General features: G+C 39.4%; 1 protein-coding gene across 1 annotated transcript in view; it reads right to left on the bottom strand.

Annotated features, from left to right (window-relative positions):
• LOC104580216 (glypican-5-like) overlaps positions 1 to 26702 on the bottom strand; it is a 269794-nt gene that overhangs the window by 166751 nt on the left and 76341 nt on the right. Inside the window, exons 4-6 of the mRNA XM_088530217.1 lie at positions 15776 to 15906; positions 11207 to 11266; positions 9228 to 9353 (exon numbers count right to left, since the gene is read on the bottom strand). Coding sequence (XP_088386343.1) covers positions 9228 to 9353; positions 11207 to 11266; positions 15776 to 15906 — 317 coding nt within the window. The remainder of the gene's footprint in view (positions 1 to 9227; positions 9354 to 11206; positions 11267 to 15775; positions 15907 to 26702) is intronic.

Here is a 26702-nt window from a genome sequence, read left to right as displayed (position 1 = left end):
GGCAAAAGCTTGTTTTATAATTACTTGCTTAGGATATAATTGCTTGCTTCATTGAGAAAAGCTCAGTGAATGAGTTGGTGCCTCTCTCCTACCCTCTCCTTCAGCATTACCCTTCATGTTAGCACAACTGAACTACTTTCCTTCCAGTTCAACTTCCACTACATCCAATTCCTCCCACAGACATAAAAATGCATCTCTTACACCTGCAGCTAGTATATGTTCTTTAATATAAACTTAGGTCCTAAAAGAAGCCTTCTCTATTATCATATCCTCTTCCCAAAGGAAAAGGGGGCCAAAATCTCTGCCTAGTTAAATTGCAGCCTTCTTGAAGTCAACAAGCTCTGTCCTTTAAAAGTCAGTGACAGTGCAAGCTGGAGCTGAAGAGCTCACATCAAAACGCTACTCTGGGCAGCTAATCCAAAGGGACAGGCATTCCTACTCAACACCGTTCCTTTCACTGCCTCTTCTCATGAATGTGCCAGCTTCATCAATGCAGTTCTCTCTGATAGGCAGGTAGCTCCAGATTCAAGATCACTTCCAGCAGCAGCAAAGTAAAGGCAGAAAGCAAGGAAAGAAAGCATCAACTGCACAATCTTTAAACGCTACGGAGTACAGCATAGCCACATGATTACAGTGCATCAAGCCCGGTCCAAGAAAAACGAGCAGCCCAGTCCAAGAAACATGAGGCTCACAAGGCATTCTGTTAGAATTCAGAAACCTACCTTGGGTGAGGTAGGAAGCCTCTGATGATGTGATGAATCAGGATTCCCATATTCTTTTCCTGCCATGCAAAAACTTGCTATTGGTTTTCTCATATACCTTCGCAGAAATCATGCATCATGACTTAAATTAACTTCTCACCGGCAGTAGGTGCTGAATGATTCAATCAATTACTCTTTTTGCATGCTAAATTCTCTCCACACTACTGGCACAAAACTTGGTCCTTTTTTCATTGCAAGTAACCAAGCATTTCACTGAAGTTCAGAATTTGCATGGTACGTTCAGAAGACACCACTACAGATCTTGGCAAGTATCCCTCTGCAGTAACACTTGTCAAAATCTACAACATCATTTTATATTAACTCATCTTCCTGTAGATTCTGTTCCTAATCTTCCTCCTTTTTAAGTATGCATACTTAACTATTTAAAATACAGAGATTAGTGCAGAATGCACCCAGCCAGATGACCCGTCACCACTACTCACAATAGAGCTATCCTGTAAAAACATTGTTGATTTATGTGATAGGAAGACTTTCCTTTATATGTTTTTTCAATGTATATCATTGAAAAATATCAATGTACTTTTTCCTTGTGAAGACACACCTTTAAGTTTATTAACATTTGTGGTGATGAAGGGAGGGACTAAACCTACATTCCTAATAGGAAGCCTCAAGAAAAAGCATGATCTCTGGTCAAAAATATATCTAATTTCTTAATTTTTTTGACCAAACTAATGTATCTTTCCCTTACACTGGAAACTTGGTTCACATTTGCAAACCTAACCATTAGTTCTCTTAAGTCATACAATCTAGGAGCAAGTAATTCCTTCCTGATTTAGTCAGGATTCTATTACTTAACAAAAAATCCTGAAAAAAATGTTCTGAACCACCAGATCTACAAGGGCACGTGCGCAGTACTTGCTTCCCTCTGGTGGCTGGCTCACATAGTGAAGGAGGGAAGGCTTGCCACTAAAATTGTGAAAGTCTGTTTCATAGTGTACAGAGAAAGGTCACCTATATGCGTAGTGTATAAAGCAGGATCTGGTTTCAGGATACGGCTTCCATTCAGCCTGTACTTTAGGGTGCTGTTGCTCATACCCATATATTGGGCATTCTCACCCAGCAATATCTAGGCTCCCAGTGCTACTGACTCTGGCCTCAGCAGAGCTGTAAGAGGTTCTGCAGAGGGCACTTGATAATTGCTCAAAGTCCTCTCTGGAATCCAAGAGGCAACCGGCTTCCTTACACAATAACACACCTGTGGAACACATTCTGATGATGGTAGCTCTGCTCCAGCAAGGGAGGCACCCCGTTAACAAGCAGCTATGGGATGCTTCCATCAAGGTATCGCAGGACCGCTCGTGCACACTGTTCTTCAGTGCAGCATTGCAGGTGGTCCCAAAAGCAAAATACACAGCTATCTTCTTGGCCATATAAAAATGAATGTTAAAAGCCTGTGTCTGACTGCTTAGTCCTGTGCAACATTCCTTGACTGAAGCAGCAAACATGTATTTTCAATTTATGGAGAAAAGGAAGTACTGTGGCAAATGGGGAACTATGAAGGAATCTTCTGAACAGTTGGAGAAATGTGATATATAACAGCATTGGGGCAACTTCGCTCCCATCTTCTGGTCCACCTGTTTAAATAGTATTTACAATGTCAAATTCATTGGGTAAAATTTTACAAGCAGGAAACACTTTTCTTAGGAAATTTCATCTTTTTCTCCTTGTTTCATGTTTTAGTCAGAATGAGACTGCCAAACAAACATGGACTAAGGAGTTTTCTGCTAACTATTTAAGCATATTATAACACATTTGTTCACTGTTAGAAAGCTGGTCCCCTCTCCTTTCCCATGGGTTAAAGATGCAACAGTTTATGATGTTTAGAGTCAGAAATAGAAGCAGAAGTGATCTAATCACAAGATCCTACATGGGCTAGTCTCGTCTCAAATCACCACAGAAGACATTCCATTCTACATGGAATGTTCCCATAACACTCTGGAATGTGTTTGAATGACATCCTTTTTGGCACTAAATATATAATTCCTCCAATTAATATCAATTATTGGATGTTTGCCTCTGATCTTGCTGCTGAGGCATTACATGGCATTTTAATAACTGGCAGATTGAATATAGCTTGTTATGGAATGGATATCACTCAATGGAGCATAGATATTTGTGTGTGTATATATATCAAAAACTAATATTGACCACTATTTTGCTATTGCTTCTATTGGCAAAATACAGTGGAACAGCTTCATATTCACAGTATTTTAAAACTGCATTTGAACCAGATTCTTTGTTCATAACTAAACATTACCCAAGATCATTTTAAGAAATTCTGTCAAACAGTGAACTGAAATGGAATAATGAATATCACAATTAATAAACCTGAAAATTTTTTTTGTACTGATGGCAGAAGAATAATAGAAGCTTTAAATACTTCTAAAATATCCTAAGGCTTAATGCTTATCTCGGTTTTTCATATCCAGATGGCTGTTTGCTAGAGCCTAAAGAAATGAGAAGTACAAGAGAAGTGCTAAACTCATAAAAATTTCAAGTCTCTAAAGGCAAATTTCTGAGAAAAGGAAGTCACTGCAATTTGACACTTCCTTTCTCAGCCAGCTTGCACAGGTCCTCAGAGCATGACGTGATCTGCAGAAGACAGGTGCCTCCTAATCCCTCCACTTAATGCAAAGTTCCAGATGATGTGGGGTCCCTACTGGGCATTACAAAACCTCTTGCTCTTCCAAATAATACAGTTTAAAAGCCATTTTTAATTGTAATTATTTAACCAACTAATACTGCATCCAAAACTTATTGCAAGGGTGACTCCTAACCCTAGAAATTTGGAATATCACATGTTAAAGTTGCAGACTTCAGTGATAATAAAAATGCTCTTACTGTCTTCTAACTCCTCAAGGCACTACAGTGCCAGGGCAGATGAGAAGCAATAGGAAGGGGATTTTAGCCTGCCTCAAACAATTTCAAGTAGTATCAATGTCAAGGTCACGCACATTCACAGAATAAAACCTGCCTGCCTGCCACCCTTGAGGAGAAGCCTCCAATACGGGTGTTCAATCTGCACCTTGCAATGTAAGCCAAGTGTGACCTGCAGAACCACAATAGCAGTACTGATGAACAAATCAGCAAGGCTATTTCACACCAAGCGAAACAGCAACAAGAAGCAACTATATTTCATCTGCAAAGTCAGGGAATTTCTTCCTAATATTGAGAGGAAACAAAGAAAATCCTCTAGAAGGCGTTTCACAAATGCTTTTTCCTCCCTCCAAGGTAAGTTTGCTCTTCTGATTTAACATTTTATAAATAGATTCTAACTTAGAGATGGCAGAGCTCAACAGCTGTTGAGCCCAACAGATGAAAGAAATGATAAAGGATGAACAGAAAACTAACAAACACTACAGTGGCTTAAGGCATTCTTACAGCTGTTATTTATGATCCTACACCCAACATCCTTGCCATAGACAGTATATACATGAGCAAAACTTCAGTTAAGAGTAAATATAGCAACAAAAAGTAAAACAAAACAGAACAGCTATTTATAGTGAATTCGATTGGACAATCAGTATTCTGCCAGAAATGTTTTTACTTGCTTGAGACAGGGAAAGAAGATCCTTAAGAACAAGGAGGAGAAATTTTCCACTCATCATCTCCTTTTCCACTATTTTTCACATTTTAAAATATTTTTCATATGGTCATAATTTTATAATTTTGCCTAAAGTTGTAAATTTGCAGCAACAGAAAGAAGATTTGCTTTTGTTTAATTTTGAAAAATGGCACCACCCAGATGTGAGACTATGAGCTGCACAGCAGGTAATAACACTATGGAAGAAATTGCAAGCTTTAAACTCACAATACACAATTTATTTGCATTTTTAACTATATTTCTATGCCTCCTTTTCTGTCTGAAATCAAGTGTAAGGGAGTATGGAAGATGGCTTTTTTCAAAAGTATTCTGAGAAATGAAACTCATGAAGCCCTATTCATTAAACACTGCACACAAAACAGACAACAGTTTTGTGACAGCAATCAACAATTGCCAACAGAAACTTGACACTTGGTGTTCAAAATTTAGTTGTTTCAAACAAATAGATACGAAACAGATACCCAAAAGAATGAGCTTTTCAGGTTTATTTGTCCTCTAATTTAGTATCTAAACAAATATTACTACTCTTTTGCTTTCTGTGATGGGTGAAAAACAACATAAACAGCCTTAAATATGGGTGCTAAGAGCAAAAACTTTTAACAAAGATCGCTTCTTATTTAAATGCTGTTTATGTAATGGATATTTTCATCTAAAGCAAAGCATTGATTTTTAGGACATGAACTTCCCAATTCTCTTTTTACAAGAACACAACTCTTCATTTCAAGGAAATAAGAATGGCCCAAGATACTAGACTTAACACTGAAATAGTCAGAAAACATTTTTGTAAGATCTAGTGAGAGCATGATGAAACACTGAATATCCACCTGGATTTAAGGCAACATTTTATTTATTTTGGAAATACTTTGATAACTGTGGCACACCAGAAAAATCCTAACCATGTTAATTTCTCCCTGACACAGTCTGCTATTTCTCTGGACTTATTTAGCGAGGCTACAATAACCATTCCAGATGCCCTCCGTTTCTCTGGATATTCGCTCAAAGTTCTTAAGAACTCTAGAGCTATAGTTGACTTAAAGAGTTTAAAAAAAAAATCTAATCAGACTTGTAAGGACATTTTTAAAAAAGCAGCATGTGTCACTTCATCTATTTCTCCTTTTATTTAGTTGTAAAGGTGAAGTTTCAAAAGTATTCTGAAATCAGCAACTTGCAGCAGCTCCTGTTGGCTGACCTCCCCTTCCTCTGGATGCAGAAAAATAATAACCAGGTGACTTGAAGAGCAGCTAGTAATCCTGCTGTGTGCACACACAGTAATATCTTCTCATTCCTCTTCAGGATACAGCTACTCTCACTCTTTTCCACAGTTTTCTATTACCCAGCAATAACTGCTTAAAGATTCTAAACTTATTGTGCTGTCATAAATTGCAAAGGTCGCAGTGACCTACAACTGTCATGATCCTTTGCTGAGAAAGAGCCATATAAAGAGTTGGTCATGACTTGGATTTGTGCTTTCTAAGGAACAGTAACACACCTGTGCTTTGTGCTAAACTGACTAACCTGAATATTGATATAGTCCTGCAGGCTCTTTTTCTTTTTTTTTTTGTAAATGGGAAATATAGCTTCAAAAGCAGCCATGAGCTTGGATTCACATTCCCATCTGCAGCCATATCACTACCTGCTGTGACCTTCCGAGGTTCCAGAATCATGCAGTCAGGCTACCTAAGTTTTGGAGACAGAAATTTTTGCAGAACTCTTCAGAAAACGGAAACCTGCAAGCCAGTTTGGCCTCACAGCTCAGCAGCACTGCCCAAAGCTGCTGCAAGAAGTGCATGGCCATATTTGTCGCCACAGGCTAACTGCAGTAATAGATAATATTTATATATGCCAACAGTGCTCCACAAGACCAATTGAGAGCTAGACCAAAACAAAACCTCTGAACTGCAGAGAGCACAGGCTTTGGGTTATCAGCACCATCTGTTTCACTCTGCAAACATGTGTCTATTGTGCACACCACTTTGTTCTGCAGACATAGCCTAAGATCATATTTCAGTACCTGCATGTAAGTGGCTTTATTCAAAGACTGCAAGCATCTGCCACCACTAACAGAACCCGTCACTCAGTTTTCTTCTCCCTTACCAAGTCACACTTTTCAACTGCATATGACTCAAGCTATTTTTAGCTCGAGTGTCACAACAAAGACGATGTGCATTTTAAAATAGAGCAGTGTGCATCAGAGTATATCAAAGCAATTACAAGGGCTCAATCCTTGAAAGGAAAAGATGTGAAACAGTAGCAGCAATTATACAGTTCTCAAAAGCATCTGCCAACCTCAACATTTCAGCTTACATAATTTCAACTTATCCAACTGCAATACTTAATGAAGGAGCAACTCAACACTGTATGCACCCATGGTACCATCCCTACATACAACTAGCTTTGCTCTAACACGAATCACAAGCAGATCTTGTAACTTTCAAAAATCCTGAGATCCAACACAATAGTTTGTCACAGGAGTGTTTTTGGGATGGTCATGCTAGAGGTATGTGCCCATTTATGTCATAGCAAATGAGGAACATCTATAGGAGCTGTCCTAAGAACACCCCTTCCAGGAGAGTTCCTGGAATGCACAGCGAGGCTGGGACATCTTCTGGATCTCAGACACGAAGTCCACCTGACATATTAAGAGGGTAGCTGTTGCTGACAACTAAAGGCAAGTGCTGTGCTTGCTGCTGAACCTACCACACTTTCACACTCCAAACTTGAAGCTTGCACAGTTTTGGGGATAGAAAACAGCCTTTTTCTAAAAACTAATGGCAGGGCCACAGGAGGGAGGAGAATGTATCCAGTGCCTGAGGTTGGCAGAGCCAACTGTCTTAGCAATAATGAACACCAACTACATTCACTGTTTTAGTTCTATGTACAACTTAGTTCTCATCTGTTCAAGATTTGATTGCTTCACCTCTCTTGAAATCAAAGCTACAAGAAGATAAATAAGTAAGCAAACAGAAAAAAAAAAAAATGATTATCTGACTTGAAAATAGTACTCGCAATCCACCATTCCATTAAAATGCTTTTCCACATAAGGATTACTCTATTGTACACAAACATACCACTAAAATGTGCCAGCGAGACCACATGTCCTTTCCCTTTTCCTGTAGGGGAAAATGAGCAGTCTCTGATAAGGCCACTCTACTGCAGAGAAGATTTCCTCAAAAAGCCCTATTTTTATATGAATATATACACACATAAAAGGTTCTGAAGGGGAACCCAGATTTTGTGCATGGAAGCAAATATGATTTCAATGGAAAATGAATACATTTTGGCCAAAGTCATTTAGCACTGTATTGCACTGGTTTGCTATTTATGAGATAGAGACCTGGGATCAGCAAATCTTGTTTAACTACCACGCCCAGGGAGAAAAGAGAAACTGATTCTAAAGCTAGAATGTAGCTTAGCTCAAGAGAGATTCCTAGAAAGATTCCTGCAGTTCAGACCCTAAAAAAACCTGTCTGTGGAATAGCCACATAAAGGCTCAAAGAGAAGCTCTTTCTGCTACTTTCACAGTATAAGCTTAATGCACTAATATTTAGAAAATCCCACTGTTGCCGAAAACATTAAACATGTGACACACACACAATTAACTTCAATATCAGTACCCATGAAAACACTAACCTTTCAATTTATCTTTTAACATGTTAGAAGCATTAATCTCTGAACACCTCAGACAATTAAGCTGAAGTTATTTACACATGAGAACTCTAAGCAAAGTTGTCCTTTAAAACAGGACAGCCTGTAATTGTTGCATTTCTTTTCATTCCAAATTGTAATTACTTCACAGCTTCCTACAAATTTTTTTTCAAAAACTCTTTCAAAGCTATTGTCTTGATGAAAATGGAATGCTAGAACATGATCACTTACAAATAATACACCATAATATACACTTCAAAATGAAATATCATGAAAACCAACAAGTCCCATGGAATGTATTTATTTCAACCAAAAGGTAATTTCAGACAGCATTCACTGGCAAGCTTCCAACCAGCTCTCACTATAAAAACTGACGTATTCTTTGACAGTGATAGTAGCAGACAATTATAATTTGAGTACCTTGGGCAATGTTGCCTCATGTTATAGAAAGTAAGAGAAGTGACAGGAAAAAGGGTAGCCCGGGGATGGTGCAAGTGAATTTTACTTTTTGGGCTCTACAAGTGACAGAAAAGGCTGTGATAAAATTCAGAAAAAAAAAAAGTAGCCAACTAGAAAGATCTCTTTATCCTTCAGAGCTCCTACACACTATTCAGAGCCCCTACATGCACACAGAACAGTATTTACTGCCATTTGTTAGGAACTGCTGCAAAATACACTTTCATAAGAACGCTGGGTAATTCTAAAACCAACCAGCATTATTCAAAGTGCTACATCAGAAATATCAAAAAGAAATGTCATGGACAATCTTTAAAAATATAAGAGTCACTGCACTGCATTCCTCTAACACCTTTGCATAAGGAGTTGTATATTTTCTAATAACAGCCAAACAAGATACCCAGCTCTGCACACAAACCTCTGAACATCAGCCTAGAAGGAATGCCTGGGCAGTCGGAGAGCTACTCCTTTCAAACTGAGTCACAGAGGACTCCCAAAAAAGGGAACTCTTCAAAAATAGCCTTTCAAGAAAGCGTTCAGCTCTATTCAATATAGATACCTAAACCTCATCAATAAAGAACCTTACGCTTCAGCAAAACCTCTGTTCAATTACATATTATCTTCCCTATGAATGTGAAATCTGATGATGACAAGAACATCTCATAAAATTTCTGAATCATCAGGAGGATATCAAATCTCATTTTTCATCTCCAGGGAAAACTTTTACTCTTTAACTTTACCTTTCTACCACATCTTCTCCGTTCCAGCAAGTTGAGCTGTCTCTCACCACCAGGTCTCCATCACACAGTCTTTCTGTTATAGAGGCATAAAATGTTCGGGATCGCTTCATATAGTTGATGAACTCTCTGCAATGCATCAATAACACACATTTAACCACAGGGTGGTACACTTATGGTTGGTTTAAGTCCCACTGTCAAGTAAACCCTCCAGAGTCCACAACCCATACAAAAACTAAAAGCCAAACCACTTACCCTCCATTTTTTGCTCCTAAGTATCACCCAGTCTTACTTAGCCCAGTATTAATACACACAACAAAGTTCAAAGAATTTAAGAAATGTTATTAATACATTTTGAATTTGAAGTTTACACCAGTCTATATAAAGAGATAAAAAATGAGAAAGCACAATCATTAAAAGAAGTTATTTTTTCCCCATTACTGAAAGTGAGTATTTCTCCATTCCCTCAGCCTATGTCAAATGAATTACAAATACTGTCAACTCTCTCCTCGGTGAAAAAGGCTTCCTAAAGCTAGCATCTAATCGCAAAGCCTGCAATCTTCCATTAAGTACTCCAAGCAAGCAACAGTAGAATATACTCCCCACTACCACTATCACTGTCACTCTGATAGCACAAAGAAATTTCCCTCTCATCAAGTCAGGCATCTCACCTATAAGAACAGGCTGCACCTGTTGCTTTGGAGAAAAAACCAAAACTCCAGGCAGGTACAAACAGCCCATTCCAGAGTGTTGCATGAACAGAAAAATGCCTTCTTGCAGACAACCCACTGCCTCCCTATAATCTGATTATGCCTATAATACAAATGGCTGAGGTAGTCAGAAAAATAAACAGTAACAAAACAGTATTAATTCTGTACACAATCAAGAACACTGTAAAATGAGAAATTACTCTATTTCCACAATTGTGAAAGCTCCTATTCTGTGCAAGATTTTTTAGATATTGAGAACATGAGGCAAGGTAGAAAACTGAACTGGGGCTATCAAGGAGCTGCTTTCCCCAGGGAGCCCCTCATCAGTCCATTCTGAGAGGCCAAAAGACTCACTCCACTTTCTAATGCTTCTGTCTGGCAGGCTTTAAGGGGGCACTGCACTGGAGCCGTCCTTGGGGATACAGCTGGACAAAGCTTGGCACAGCAGCAGTCAGGATTTACTAATCTTTTTAGAACTGGTGCTTTAAACAATGTTCAAGTCCACTGTTATCTTACCATACAAGGTTTAAAGGCAATGGTTATCTTTCCCTACAGCTTCATACTTCAGACTTGCATGGAAAATGTTTCTACTTTCATCGAAGTGCTTAACTGAGCCAGTTCTCATGTGTGACCAAATCCTGACCTAGATAAGGTAGTTATCAAGTGGTTCTAAGGAATTAACTCCCACTACCACTGCACAAAAGCTCTCCTTTTAAGAAAAAGCAGCAGGATTTCAGGGCTTTCAATGAGGAAGCAAGAACTGCTACCCCTGGGCTAATCAATAATGCATATAACCTGAAAGTATTAAGGTAGAAAAGCTTGAGCCAGACACAAAGCTACCTACCTGATGGAATAGGTACCAATTACACAAAGGTGACACATGCTGAAGATTTACAAATCTTCTAAAATGCCCTTTTCTTTGAGGAAGACGATCACCCTTTTAATAAAGCCTAAGCTTGTCATCTTACTCAGCTCACACCAAGAGACTTAAAATCCTTCGCATTTTCAGTCTGAGTTGTCCTTTGACATGTTAAATTAGCATCTTAGCACATGGAACATTCTGTTCCCAACTCAATCTTACCCAGTGAGTAATTTAACTTTTCATCAGAAAAAAGTTAAACACGATTGGTAGCAAATACAGGTTCCCATTGTCTCATAAAAGCCCTAATCAAGAGTATGTCAATTCCTAGATTAGAGTTGAAATAGCAACTTACAGTGGACAAGAGCTAAGCGTACAGACAACCAAATATGTCACCTGGTTTCCATTCTTACCGAGAGATTTTTTTCAAACTTCTTGATTTGTCATTCTTTGAAGCTTTCAGAGGCAGAGAACTGGAATAGGCCGGGGAGAATAAGCATCAATCAGGAGAGGTTGGGGAGTAGGGGATGAGCAGGAATTCAGATAAATGAGGGAAAGAAATGAGAAACAAAAGAGAAAAGTAAAAATTATTTGAAAGAAAGTTCATCAAGCACATGCATAGGATAATATAAGAAAATAAATAAGAAAACTGTCATGAGATTTCTTGAAAGCATAGATGCAATTAAAAATATCAATGCAAGACAAAAACACACACACACACACACAATCAGAGATTTTGTTTTCCCCGATCATTTTCAAATAAAAGCACAACTACAAATGTAGCACACAGCCAAAAGCTAAAAATAACTGAAGTGGACATAAAGTTTACCATAACTGATACCAAACGGGAGAACTGTTAAATATATGCAGCTGTACAAGAAAACAACGGCAAATGGTTTAAAATGAACGCCATGACACAAATGTGCGGCATTCATTTTTTGGGGGCAATGAGCAATGTGCTGTCTCTTAAATATTGTGACTTGAAATATTTTTGGCTGTTCACTTTTGGTCAGAAAGATCCCCTGAAAGAAAAAGACCCTTACAAAGCAAGATGGATAGGACATAGAGTCATACTTAAGAAAAACTTTTTAAAAGTAATTCCTAATTTGAGCCCTCTACAATGGTAACTATTTGCTACAAATCCACTTTTTGGCACCAGGATCCTAATTTAACATTAAATATTGTATTCAACATTAACACCTTGATGCAATGTTACACTTGAGTGATTTGATACTATATTCTGTTCTCTCCTTATACTGGTATTTGTTTATGAAAAAATGGCAATACCTGGAATAACACATGCCAGCAAGTAAGTTTTAAAATACCTGCCAACTCAGGTACTTTTACTGAAAACAGTAAGCTTCCTCCTGAGCAGTTTGGAGGATGCCCCATGGAGAACTGCTTTGCCATCATACTTAGCAGGAGCAAATGGTCAGGGATGGCCCCCAGAAAGCTGTCTCCTTAGGCAAGTGTCACTCACTACCACAAAAACAATGATTCCAAGATGGCCAATCCAAAAAAAAAAAAAAAAAAAAAAAAGGGCAGAACCAGTAGCAAAGCATTGGTCTTCGCTCTTTTCCATAGCAAGTTAACTTGCATCTGACCTTAATAATCTATTCTGTCCTATCACTTTAATTCTCGAATTCGAATAAAACCATGTGAGATCTAATACAATAGATAATTAATATGAAATAAAATAGATGGCCTTGTCTTCAAACACTTCTGAAGAATCTCCAAATTGTTTATTGTAAGAAATATAGAAGATCTGCAAGGTCACAGAATAACAAAGAAATCCCAACAGAACACCATTTCAAGGTATGACTCTTCCAATTATGGGCCAAATATGCTGTATTTCTTTGATAAACAATGTATTTCTCTACACAGATTTGCAACCAGTTTATATTTAGCGAATTTAAACTCTACATGCAACAGACATGCAGGTGTTCAACTTTGCCAGGAGCACTGATCCTAACTAGGAAGGTAATGTGTTGAACATCCCAATTTACTGTTGAGATCCTGTACATGCCATGTACATTCCCTGTACCATCATGTCTTCCATTTTCTTGTCACCTCTACTATACGTTAGAGCAATCTGAACATTAAAAAAGGACTACAACAGCAATCCTGCCAGTTTCAGTTAAACCCTGAATCCTATTGTGCAATGCAAAGAAAAAAAACTATACATCTCAGCACATTTAAAGGAAAAGCTTTACCACAAGATCATGCAGCATTTATTTAAGTTTCAGCTTCTTACATCACTATCCATGGCACTTAATGGTGCACAGCAAAAAATATATGGGAATGGAATGTGGAGGAAAATAAAGAAAGATGAGAAATCTCACAGGAATTAGTGAGGGTAAGGGGAGCAGAAAAGGATTTAACTATCCCAGAAGAGGATCCAGTTGCTACAGAAATTCAGGAACCATGCATGATCAAGCTGTGCAGAACAGCAGAGTCTAAGAGAGCCTTAAGAGGGAATACTGAGTGAGCTCCTATTTCCAAGCCAGACCCCAAAAGGCACCAACCCAAAAGACAAACCGGTCAGGCTGAGGGAAATCATCTCAGCAGCCTGCAGAAACAGCTTTGTCACAAACAGCTCCTCAGGAGCTTTACACCCTGATTTTCAAATGCATGAGCAACCTGAGCTCCATCAGACAGCTGGAAGCAACTGAAACTCAGACCCTTCAGGAAAAAAGGCTGACATAAGTCAGGTATGGATTTTGCAACCTGCCCTTTTGAAGAGGTAGTACATTTGCAACATTTATATGCACGTACAACTAAACTGTTGCACATTAGATGTTTATAGACATCCATCTTTAAGTAGGGATAATAGATTTTTTTTCTTCCCCTCTGAAGTCCTAAACCAGACTGTTTCTTCTTTTTGTGCTTGGTAATATTCTGCCAAACGCATAGAAATGGCCACAGCTTGGATACTGCTAGCTCATCTTTTCTTTCTTTCTTTCTTCTCATGTTCTAAAATTGAAGGGTCATATTCCCTCTCTCATTTGAATTAAGGGTGGGTTGCAGAGATGTCTGCTAAACATAGCAACAGACTGGGACTCAGGCCAGCAAAAAAGCCTGTGTGATCTAGTACCTAATCTGACAGACAGCTGAGATTATTGCCCTTCGTTTTTTAAATTATCAGAAGCTATGGCACCAAGAAAGATTCCTGTAACTACTCCCAGAATCTACACCCCCTGTAGCAGTTCTGTCACTCTAAGAGCATTTTACACAACTCACTGCAACAATTATTTTCCCCATACATTTATAAAATTGTAGTACTTAAAATTACTTTATTGTTACCATACGTGATGAAATGACTGCTATTGTTTATGCTTTATCATTTACTGTGTATTTTACTCTCCTTATTGTTACACAATTACTTCCAAAAGCAAAGTACAAGCTTCGCGTCATGTGTTTTATGACAAATTGTGAAAAGTTTAAAAATATTCCCCACTCACTAATTATGGCTCCATCATTAATTTTTGGTGCATAGGCTCTCCACAATACCTATCGACACTGTATTTCAATAAGGCTTGATACTGACTATCTAAGGATGGACTCAGCTTAAATGAGGCTTTTTATAATTTTCAGTGTGCATACCAATTTTGGAAAACATTGGCTAATTTACAGTAAACTAGTTTTATTATACTTTCTTTTCCACCTTGGGTTTTTTTTTGTAATTATTTTTTGAATATGCTGAATTTATTAGTTTCCTTATTGCCCTTTTCTATGATATTCCACTAGCACAGTAAAAATAGATTAGTTACAAGCTTTAGCACAAATTGTTGTTTTGAATATCCATTAAGAAGAACTAGGGGAAGAATACTGTTATCACTCAAAAAAACAAGCTTGCTGCTATTTTTTATTGTTAAAATACTGTTGCATTTATATAAGGTTAGATGAGAATTAAAATACAAGTGGATAAAAATCTCAAGTTATCAGCTTAGACACTAGAAATTATGCTATGTAAATCTTATTGTCACTGTCTGTACATCCTTCCAACACAGAGATGCACAAGGGCTCTCTGAGCCACACTATTCTTGGCTAGTTACATAAGCCCTGCACAATTCTACTCACTTTACTAAAGCTGCTCCAAGCACAGGATGTTAGCCAGAAATATGTCATTGCAATTTTATGGTCAGTTAGCTCTGAAATTTCCTCATGTATCATAAGTAGCACTGCAAAAACATCCTTCCCTCCCCACTTAAAATTTACACAATAACAATCCAGGAGCTCTGGGAGAAAAACTAAAAGAAACCCCATAAGATCTGAAAGCAAGGATACCTGGGCTGGGGACAGAAGCAAAACTTCAGTTGTCTAGTGTCCAAAATTGTCATGGGGTTGAAAAACAGTGACCAAGAGGGACAAATCTAAACACACATGGTTCATTGCTGTTCTGCTCCTTACATAACAGATCTAGAAGATTTCAGGGGATCTTATTACCTATAGCAGTGAAAAAATAGAAATCTAATTTCTTCTCCCTATCTTGGAGGAATAAAGGACTCACTTTTTGTCGTGAGTATGAGTCTTTCCTTCACCTGCTTCTCCCTTTCCTTTCTGGAAGGGCCCCAGTCCCTAAAGATCTGAATAACTGAGAATAACTGAATATATATATACACACATATATATATATTTTAAGTAATGCAGTAATTCAGAGTCACTAATTGAAGTTATTCAGACCTCATTTGGCAAAAATTTCAATTCTTTCCATTGAAAGTTTCTGGAAATAAAGTGCAAGTTGGTGCTAGTAAAGATTTTTTAAAAAAACTAAAAAAATAACGCAAAAAGGCTTTTCTTGGGAAGATCTGCAATGTGACAACCCCATACACATTTGTGTAACCATCAGCAATGGCAACGGTTGGAGAGTGCACAGACAGGATGACAGAACTGGGGCTCTGGCTTAAACACTGTTCTGTAAAGACCCATTATCATGAGCTATGAACCACAGAGCTTATTGCAAAACAGCTGTTGCTTATTACCTTCTCTTATTGTTCAGACTAGTGTGAGCCATCACAAGCGTTTGCATTTCGGTCACTTCCTTCACTGGCACTATGGTGTCTGATGACAGGTTTCCCTCTTGTCGTTTGGGCTGTCCACAAACTTTATCCACCTGTATGAAAGGAAGGGAAAGGAAAATATTTGAATGAAGACACTGACTGACAATTTCATAAAGGTCAGCTGGTTCCTTAGGGTTGCAAGAGAAGGTGTTGAGGAGAGAGAAAGAAAGGAATCTTTTTTCCAGGAACAAGAAACTTGTTCCCTGCATAGGAATGACCAAATTCACAAGCGGTCCACAGAGTGTCACTAGTAAAAGTCAACAGCCATGGGTTTGAACCAAGATACCTGGACTACAGAACACCTAGAAATCAGTTGTAAAGGTAACACTTTGGTATAGATTCAAAAGTTCTCTAACTTCCATCAGTTCTCAGACACAGGTGAAAAGATTACAAAGGACACCCTACTGCCAACACAGCAGTACCAGAGACCTTAATCACACAGAATTCCTCACCCTGCACAACATTTACTTTGGTATCACCTTCAACTTTTTTTTTTTTTATGACCAGAGTGAGAGGATTCTTGCTGGCCTGTGCTTTTTACTGAACCTTTAAAACACCTGGGGAGTAATGGTTGCCTAACTACTAAGTATTGCAGAGCAGACATGACTTGAAATTATTTCCCCTCTGCCCCTTTCCACCACTAAAACATACATGCCTGTATCAGTGCAAGTATAGAACAATTTCCTCTAATCTCTCTGCTGACTTCCTCCAGAAAAACTACTGCTATGTAAATATGAGATTTTTCTCTTAAAAATAAAATAAAAAATAAAATAAAATAAAATAAATAAAAAAACAACAGACCAAATGAAAATAAAAACCTGAAAGCTGCAGAGGCATGACACTTAACATCAACCTTACACGCACGAATTCAGACTGTTTCTGTATAACACGCTGTGAAGGATATAAAACTGTAGCAATTGAATGAGGATGTACTGGATTAATGCTGACATCCCAGCGGCCGGCAGAGGGGAGCCAGCCACCTCGCTCGGCAGCACACACTACGGGATACTGTTTTGCTCTCACCAGAGACCAGCACAGCATTGATTTAAAACAAAACTTTTGTGAACTGAAATATTCTATTTCAGCCCCTCCTAAACTTCTGAAAGAAAGAAAACACTCGATGCAAATGAAAATGTTAAACAAAAAAACGCCTTCTGAACCCTCTGGAGCTGCACAGAGGTATTGCACAGCTGGGCCACATTCCTACACACACTGTTCCCTGTTTTCTGCCCTGGGTTTCCTAGGTTTCCTACAACATACAGACCAAATTCCCAGCATAGGCTGCTGCAAAGCCCTCTTAGGTTACATTGTGTCAGTAAAGATTGTGTCTTCAAATAACAAACTTACCACATCAAGTCACTGTGGGTTTGTTAAAAACAGTTTCAAACAACTAACACCACAACCGTTCCGAAAAACAGAATGTTTCTTATATGTGTTAGCAATGAAGAACTTCATTTTCTTGGCTTTCCCATGAGAAGCTTCAAAGAGATTTAGTCACCAGTTTTGCTGTGAATCAATAGCTTAAGCACTCAAATAAAAACACTCATTTGTTTTGATCTGTATTTTTGACAATACAGAAAAAAAATGATTCTTTAAACTGCAAACATTTCAGTACTCTATGTCAAAACATACTTTATTTTTAAAGGATACTAAATTCCCTGCAATCCCAACCAAATCATAGGCTTTTTTTTTTGAATATTTCTCAAGGAAAAATTTAACCAGCTCTGCTCTGTTAAAAGGAGAATATATAGTTGCGTAAAAGAGTGAATCACCTTCACTCTTTTTGCCTTGCGGGCCTCTTAACGCCTTTCCTCTCATTATCATCTTCAGAAACATCGGGACCACCACCCAATTTACACCACGACACAGACCGTGTAGCCTCGGACGACGGGAACGCGATGGGAGACGCAGGAGCCGTTTGCACAAGAGCAGCCCCCGCTCTAGCGGTCCCCTCGCGCCGGCGGGGAACAACGCGCTAACGGTCCGCGCACGCGCAGGGGTGGGCGGGAACGACCACGCCCTAACGGTCCGCACGCGCCAGGAGGGAGGGGAGCAGCGCCCTAACGGTCCGCGCACGCGCAGAGATGGGCGGGAATGACCACGCCCCAACGGTCCCCCGAATTGCACTTCTGTTGGACTTAACTTTATTTTTGTACCAAGGATTCTTCCTAAATATCTTTGATAACCTTTACCTACATTTCTGCTCCTGTGAATATCCCTTTGTAATGAAATACAGCCTCACACAGATATATATATACACACAAAAAGGATTATGTGACCTCTCACTATTTGTTCTGTAAAAGGATGTCTATTTACAATTATTACAAAGGCTTAACAAAATAAACCGAAAAGAAGCTCATTCAGAATGTTTTGAACACTTGCAGCTTGAGCAACCTTAAAATTTAATGTCATATTAATATACTTAATAGAATCCAGCACAGGGAAAAGGTCATGCCCTTCTAGACACTGAGAGAATCTTACCTCCCTAAAGCAGGAGACCTTTTCACCAGTTCACAATAATAATATTTTTTGATTTTTGTAATGAGAAGTTTAGTATTTTAAAACACATGATTTTCTAGTGATTAGGCCTTGAGTTATTAATAAGCATGACATTTTCCAGCAGTTTCCCCCACAATGAGATATAACCCAGCCCAGTTCCACCAAAATCCCAACCTCTTGTGAACATGTCTGACAAAAGGACAGGGGGACATCAAAAAGTCAGGGGGACATCAGGGCGTGCACACTCGCATCATCAAACCACACAAACACACTTCACCCTGCAGTCTGGGTTTGCTTTTTTGAAAGCCAAATTTTCAGCTAGGAAAGCAGGAAACACTGATTTACAGGGAAATCAGGTTTAATTTCAGACTTTCCAATTGGATACCAAAGCCCAAGTTTCTCTTGGGTCAGACATAATTTGTGCACCAGACGCAATGACACAAGACGCCAACACAAATTGTTTGTCATTTTCTGCTATCCGAGCCATCAACCAAAGCTCATTATGTACACACAGAAACCTCTCCTTAGCAGCAGCTGTAATCCATCATTCTAGTACTGTTGCAAAATGCTATTTTTCAGTGCTCAGCTGATGAGTGGGATCACTTCTGATGCCAGCTAAGCCAGGGCAGACCTTGCATAATTTGCTCATTGTCACTGTCCATAGTTCAATCAACAAAATCCTATGCATAGTAGCGAAGAAAGGAGGTGGTAGTAGCTGGGCAAAAAGAGGCAAATAAAGACAAAACTGTAGAGAATATTTTATTTTCTCTTCATTATTTTGCATCTTACAGTATATGTTACAAACTACAAATGCAGGGTTTTGCTGGTAGCAAAATTCAATCATGTAGGAAAATAAACTATGGGATTATTAGTTCGTTTCCTCAAACAACCCAGTATATTTGAGCTGGGAGAGGTGTGCGTGCTCCCCTCAATAACTTGAATCTACTGGACATATTCATGTAAATAAATTCCGTACAAATTCTGTTCAAATTAACACTTAGTCAAAGGAAGCCTTACTAATCGCTTAATACGAGCAATTCCATATAAGAGAGGCACTATAAATTTCTCAAGGGCATGAAAAGCTTTTTCCATAAGAAACAAAGCCTTTTCTGTTCTGCCTATAGAACTACTTGACTTTAACCTTGCTTTGAATTGCAGTAATATCTTAATGGTTAATTTTGGAATCAATATACAACTGTGCCAGAAAAACATGCAACCAAGTGTCATACAAAAGAGCCCACATTCTGCAGAAAGGCATGAAGAATAGATGTATCCTGAAAACTGCTAGGTGAGCACAAAGATACAAATCATCCCAATACTTTTATGAAACATCTGGACTCCTGTTACTCCTGTGCATATCTCACCATCTTCCGCAAACCAAACAGGAAAGCAGCACTTTAGTAGCAAGCATGCACAAGTAATGGATCACTGTTTAACATGGCTAACAAACTAATTGATCTGAACTCCACTGTCAGTTACATAATTTAGCCCTATCAATTTCCATGACCTTGCACACCTTGGTAAGCTACTTTTGAGCACTCAAAGCCAGGGAAACACTGTCCCCTCTGCGGATCACAGGGATGATGCCAGCTCTTGGAATGCCTTGATCAGAAAGCAGTAATTCAAGGTCTTCACACATTTTTTTTTTCCTCCTTCCCCGAGGACTCTCTCTGTTATAGAAAAAGGAATAAATAGTGTGGAAGGGTTATTTAGAATCTCAAAGTGCTGGAACATGAAATCAGTAAATCCAGAAAGCTCTTATAAATTCCCTGGCTAAAAATGAGGGCTATAAACTTTAGGCAGTCATTTCAAGGTCAAGGAAAGATTAAAGAAAACCAGAGACCAAGTTATACTTTGGTATAACAGAGTTGCTAGGGCAACATTTACCCAGAAGAACAGGAAAGCACATCACCACCAGCACAGCAAATGCAAATCAAAACTGTGGTTCCTAAATCTCCAGACTGGGAAAATATGTATCATAACTTTTCGGCATGTGGAAAAATTTACCCACACAGAAGCTGCAATTCTGTGAGGATTCTGCAGAACGCATTTTTCTATGAACAGTGTATATATAATTTTACCCAACTAAAGAGATGTGGTTATCATTTATTAAACCAAAACAATCTACAATCATTTTCACTGTAATTTCTCTTGCCACTTAAAATTTCAACAAAATAGTAACGTTGTGTTACTTGTTCTCATTCTGAAGAATTCTCATTTTGACTTGAATTCATCACTCATGTGACTAAGAAGCACTTCCATGTTTATTCTTCAAATAGCTAAATAATGAAGCATGGAGACCCTCAGTCCTATTGGTGTTAGCGAGACTGAGCTGCTCAGGAACACGACTCACAGGTCGGCCTGATCACAAAATGAGCTGATGGGAAGCGCAGGATGCTCCTGTTCCATTCAAAAGGATGGTTTCACCAAAACCAGGCCCACAGCCAAGGTCACTATAATGGAAAATATTTTTTAATTAAAGAAGGGATTCTTTCCCAGCATAAAGCTGAGAGTTAGTGCAATGTGATACTAGTGACTTATTAGTGAGACCCACAGTCTTGCATTTTGAAACTGTGCAGCAGCTGACATGCACAATATTCTGTATCAAGAACACACTGCTTTCCTACCTTGCCCTGTTCATGTTTCTGGTCTTGTTCTGGTGACTTCTTGCAAAGAGACCTGGTGATTCTGTCCTCTCTCTATGTATGCAACAGATGTAACGTGCACAGGTGCAACAGAAGTCTGTCCTCCTGAATTTAGCAGCACTTACTTGAGGTACCACTTTGAGGAGGACAGAAGGGCCCAGAAAAAAATGGCATATCGAGTGCAAACTGGAAATTCAGAGGCTAAAGAAGAACTTGAAAAGAGCTCTGGGAAGGATACTTAGACTCCTGTATTCTGCACAGGTGTCTCTTCCAAAAGGGGACTAACCCTTAAAATCCTGCTTCAGAAAAATAAATTGAGGAAGTCCACTAAAAATGTTTGTTTCACTTCAGATTTAAGAAAAATAGCTGAAAACCAACATCTGAGCACATTCAGGGATACGTTTACAGAGAAGACAGCATCCCTATTTAGGGCTGCCTAATGCTGCAAAGATGATCCACAATGTAAGGTAAGAGAAAGGTCATATATATCCTATTTAAAGCATAAACATAACTGCCCATAAAATATCTGCCTAAAATTGTAATTAAGGTCAGCAAAGCAATATAAACATGTCCTGGGAGAGGCAAATCGCCATCTCTAAACTTTTGCTTCCAAAAGACATCCAAGCGACCTAATGTATATAGGAAACCAGGAGGCCACCGCACTTGTATGTTATTCTATTAGGTGAAATTATGCTGGAAGTTTTTGCCCTCATTCAATAAACATGTCAATAATAATGTTAAGACTTCTAAAGATGGTCAGAATGACCTTCCCATTTTATATCTAACAGAAATGTAATAATTAGAGATGACACATTCATTCAGCTTCTCTTTTTTATGAGATTATAAACCATTTCAATTATCATTTGCTGACAGTTGCTGTCAAAGTCAACATGTTTTCTCTTGCTTTTCTTTTCCTGAACACAAATTAAGTAATTTCAGATGACATTACGGACAAGTAATTATTCAAGGCCTTTAGTAACAGCATGATTATCGCAGGCACCAGCAGCCCTTGTTTCAAGTATTAAAAAGACATTTTTCACATTGAGACAGAGAAAGGCCTTAGAATTTGCTTATAAATAAAGTGTACTTGTTTCCCTACAGAAACCCTGTCTTATGCAATAGCTGCGTTTTGTTTAAAATAAATAGCACATATATATATATGTTTTTTTCCCTCCACTTTGGAACATCAGTCAGATGTGAACAGGAGTTTTGTCAGAGGACATGGACCAAAGTCCAACTTGCCTGGGGGCCTGATTTACTGGCTACTGGGATGAGTCTCACTGGCATCCACGGGCCAGTGGTTTCTAAAGGGGTGGCTGGCAGACCCCAATATTACCTATGTCGTAAAAGGAAGCTGCTTAGAGGATTTATGACAGTAATTAATAAATCTAGTTTAGGAATATGAAACCAGAAATGTCTTTTTACTGCTTAATCACTTCTGTGGTTGAAACTAGACAGAGAAATATTCTGAATCTATGAACAACTCTGAACTGCAGATCAGACCTTAAATATTGTACCTTTGATTTCACCAAGAGTCGTTTAGCAAAATTTATTTACTAGCATTCACATGCTATTTTAAATTTCAGAGTTGAGGAACAAGAGATAAATAAAAAGAGAAAATCTCAATAAAGTATCTTGTTAAACTGCCTTCTCCCTGTAGAATTGCCTTGGATTATGCTCAAGGTGCAAGAATGGGGCTACTCTGGATGCCTGGTGTTAGGGAGGAGGAATGCTGTGAAAGGAGAGAGCAGCAAACAAGGAATAAAAATGCTGACAATAGATCCATGAACTTGACTTCTCATTTATGGTTGTCAGGCCTGTTTCATTCCCAGCTCCATTTCTGATCCATTCTTTGTTAAAGCAAAAACAAGAGGATCTACTTTAAACCATTATATCTAGCCAAGAAGTCTTCTCATTATTTCCCAGTCTAGAAACCATTTCATCACTGGTGCCACACAAGTTTCTGAAGTCCATTAATGAACTTGTCTGGCCCATTTCCAATAAAGTGGTAAAAGAGGGGAAAAAATAGTCTTTCTTTTGGTTTGACATTTCTCAAGGTTTGTTTAAGACTCAGGGAAACAACCCTAGGAAACACAAAGGAAATCAGCCAGGATGTTTTCAAGCTGGAAAATAGCAAAAATTTAATATTTTGACCTTTAAAAGCACACTTTCATCCAGAAAGTGTCCTTTTGCAATGCTGGCAGTCGTATTTACTTAAGACCTTGAAAATTTAAGGAGAGACATCAGGCACAGTCAAGAGAGAGTTAGGCCAGTCGCTTCTATAAACTGCAACTGCATCTGTTTAACAAACTATTCATCTTTTGTTGGTACCTGCCTGGGTATGAGCTCCCAGCTGCAGCACCACGCCGAGTTGGTGCTAGCAGCGGGGTTGAGGATCTGTCTTACTTTATCAACCATACAGTGAAGGAGAATGCTTTGTAACACATCAGCACTTAAAAAACGGCACAGTAAACACATGCAGCGCTTCACATCCCACAGGGTTAAAGAAAAAAGAAAAGGAAAAAAAAAAGAACAAGCTGAAGGCCAGAGAAAACCAGAGTTCTGGCACAAAAGCAGAACTCATGTGCAAAGGGCACAGGATTAGGTATCAAAACATTTTATTTCATTTTTTTGACTTCTTGGGTAACCTCTATTGAATCACATAAAGGTAAATACAACCCTCTCCCTCCCAGTAAGGTTTTTACAATTAAGTCATCTAAAATTTGGAGTTCTCTGCTAAATGTGTGGATCCTTAATGACAGCAGATGAAGATGCAGAAAGGGACCCTGATGAAGATGCAGAAAGAGGCCCAAACAGCACAGCATTCCCAACAGGCACAGAAGTGCTTACAAAATTCCGTGCACCCCGGGATACTGCCGGCTCATCCCGCACCCACTGAGCTCTGCAGTGCAGGACGCTTCAATCTGCTGCCTCCAACACACACAGGGGCTTCACTCCCCTGGGAGGGCTGAGCCACTGCACGCTGCTGAAATAGCAGGTAAAGTCTCAAAGCCAGAGACATGCCAAGACTGTGGAAATTTTGCATAGTTAACAAATGCACTCCAGTCACTACCCAGTAATCCTCAACTGCTATGATTTGAAGCATTTTCTAAAGGCAAAGAAATAGATGTTTCAGAAAACAACAAAAACCCACAAAACTCAGATTCAGATGACTTCAACCACAGCAAAATAAAAATAAAGTGTCCAGGAAGTGCTTGGTAAGTGTTGCCCATCCAAGCTTTCTATTCCTTTTTAAGCAGGCCTAGCGTTTACAGGACAACTATGTTCTTGGTTATACTGGTAAGTATCCTGCTCACTTCTAGCTAGTCTTGAGCAACATTTATCAGCATCACAACTTTCCCATCATACAGCCTTCACTTCGTAGCAGGCAGCAACTCCTACTTTTGTCCCATTTCTCAGACAGTGAGGCAGAGACAGAGGTTAACAGAATTGGAACTCACCAACTCCTGACAACCAGTTGAGTTTTCCGGCAATTACATCACATTCCCTGTTCAAAATTCTAATCAAACGTGATTAGATACTGGCCCTACCTACCCAAAGCTCTTGGTTTTGCAAAACTGGACCACAAATGCCACCAGAGCCTGGTCTCACAAACACCCTCATGATCCAAAGCTGCCTCTGCAGAGCCCAACCTGCCGACACGGTCGATGCCCAGGACCACCCGGCAGCCTCGCTTGGCACCAGGACTTGGCACTCGTCAATGCGGCTCAACTTATTGTTTAAGGCTGTAATTAAACTGACCTGAATACACAAACTTGTTTCGCTCAGTAATTGTTTCACTTACCTTAAATAGGAACTGGCAGCAGTTGATTCGAGCACAGATGCTCTGTGCTTGTGTCTCAGAACATCTACTAGGAGTTCTTCATAAATAACACGCATTTCCTTACTTCCTCCAGCACATTAGGAGCTTTATTTCTCTTTCTCTCCAGCCACAAGTACTGGCTCAAACTGACATGAAAAAGGAAGGCTCACAATCACTTAAAAATAGGGAAAGTAATAATTTATAGTTAGTTGGCTTAGTTTGAAATCCTATCTTCTTTTCCTTCACAGCATCCTCAGTGTCATATCCACCCAGACAGCCACCTAGTACCCACAGCTCTGCGTTCCTCCTTTCACCTTGCACAAATGGGATCACAAATGCTCATGGAATCATACAGTGCTTAAGGTAGGAGGGGACCTCTAGAGATCATCTAGTCCAACCCCCTGCACACGCAGGGTCACCTAGAGCACGTGGCACAGGACTGCGTCCAAGCGGGTTTTGAAGATCTCCAGAGAAGGAGACTCCACAACCTCTCTGGGCAGCCTGTTCCAGGGCTCTGTCACCCTCACTGTTCACAAATTTTTCCTTAAGTTCCTGTGGAACTTTTGGTGTTTCAGTTTGTGGCCATTTCCTCTAGTTCTGTCGGTGGCCACCAGTGAAAAGAGACCAGCACCATCCTCCTCACTGCCTCCCTTGAGGTACTGATAGACACTGATCAGGTCTCCTCTCAGCCTTCTCTTCTCCAGGCTGAACAGGCCCAGCTCCCTCAGCCTCTCCTCATAGGGCAGATGTTCCAGGCCCCTGATCATCCTTGTGGCCCTGCGCTGGACTCTCTCCAGCAGCTCCACATCCCTCTTGTACTGTGGAGCCCAGAACTGGACACAATACTCCAGATGTATAAAAGCTTCCTGCAAGGTCTCTGATTTACAAATTCTGGAGTTCCCAAATTCAGCCACTGAATCCAACAAGAGCTCAGTTTTAAGCACACACTGGGTTAGGAGCAAATTTCTGAAGCAAGAGTTTTAACAGGACAGTGAAAACAAAATCATCAGCCCACTGCAGTAATCCAACCCAAGGGATGGTGTCTTTACGTCATGTGCCTACACCTGGACCCACTCCATCACAACAGCAAGCCTCTACTGCAGCTACAGTTTTCTTTACAATTTCAGACTCCAGGAAGGCAGCAAAAAACACTGGATACAGGCAAGCAGCTTATTTGTGAAATTTTGTATTCTCTCCAAAACAAACTAACAAAGAAAACTATCAACTTACAACACCAAGAATAATTTTTAAATTTAGGCTTTTTTATGGCAACCTGCAAGGTTTTTTTTTTTTTTTTCTTTCTTTCTTTCTCAAACTTGAGAGTGATTTTATGCTTACACCAATGGCACTCTACTGATGTCAGCCTTTGGCCTGCTCTCCTTGCGAGTTAATCAAAACTCTATATTAAAATATGCTGCAAATATCTTTAATAATCTGCAAGTATTCAAACAATCAATAAGCATGCAGGAAAATATAATAAAAACCAGACTGTAGCAGCCAGCTGGCTCAAAGTCCTTCAGAGAGTTCATCAAATGAGCTCCAGTGTGATACCAGCAGTGCTATTACCTGTGGGACAAGAGCCACAGCCTGCCTTGTTCTGACTGCTCATAACTGACATTACAAAGGTCAGAGAAAGAAAAAGGGCTAAAAAGTCTTTTTCCTGAATCCGAGATGTGATCCCTCAACTTCAGACATGCATTTGGGATGGGAGGCAGTGTAATAGGGAGCTTTTCCTGCCTCAACCCATCGTGCCTCCATAGGCATCATCCCTGCGAGGCGCAGGGCATCCAGGGGCGCGTGCAGCGGCAGGCAGTGCTCCAGGAGAGGGGACACGGTCTGCAGGGCTGACCCATTTGCACTGCAAAACCGTTCACCTGGCTAC

This window comes from Tinamus guttatus, unplaced genomic scaffold (assembly GCF_059628265.1).
Source record: "Tinamus guttatus ecotype Peru unplaced genomic scaffold, ASM5962826v1 Tinamus_guttatus_pri_ptg000364l, whole genome shotgun sequence".
In the NCBI taxonomy this organism is placed as follows: domain Eukaryota; kingdom Metazoa; phylum Chordata; class Aves; order Tinamiformes; family Tinamidae; genus Tinamus; species Tinamus guttatus.
The sequence above is the reverse complement of the archived record's forward strand: the minus strand, read 5'-3'. Positions and strand labels throughout refer to the sequence as shown.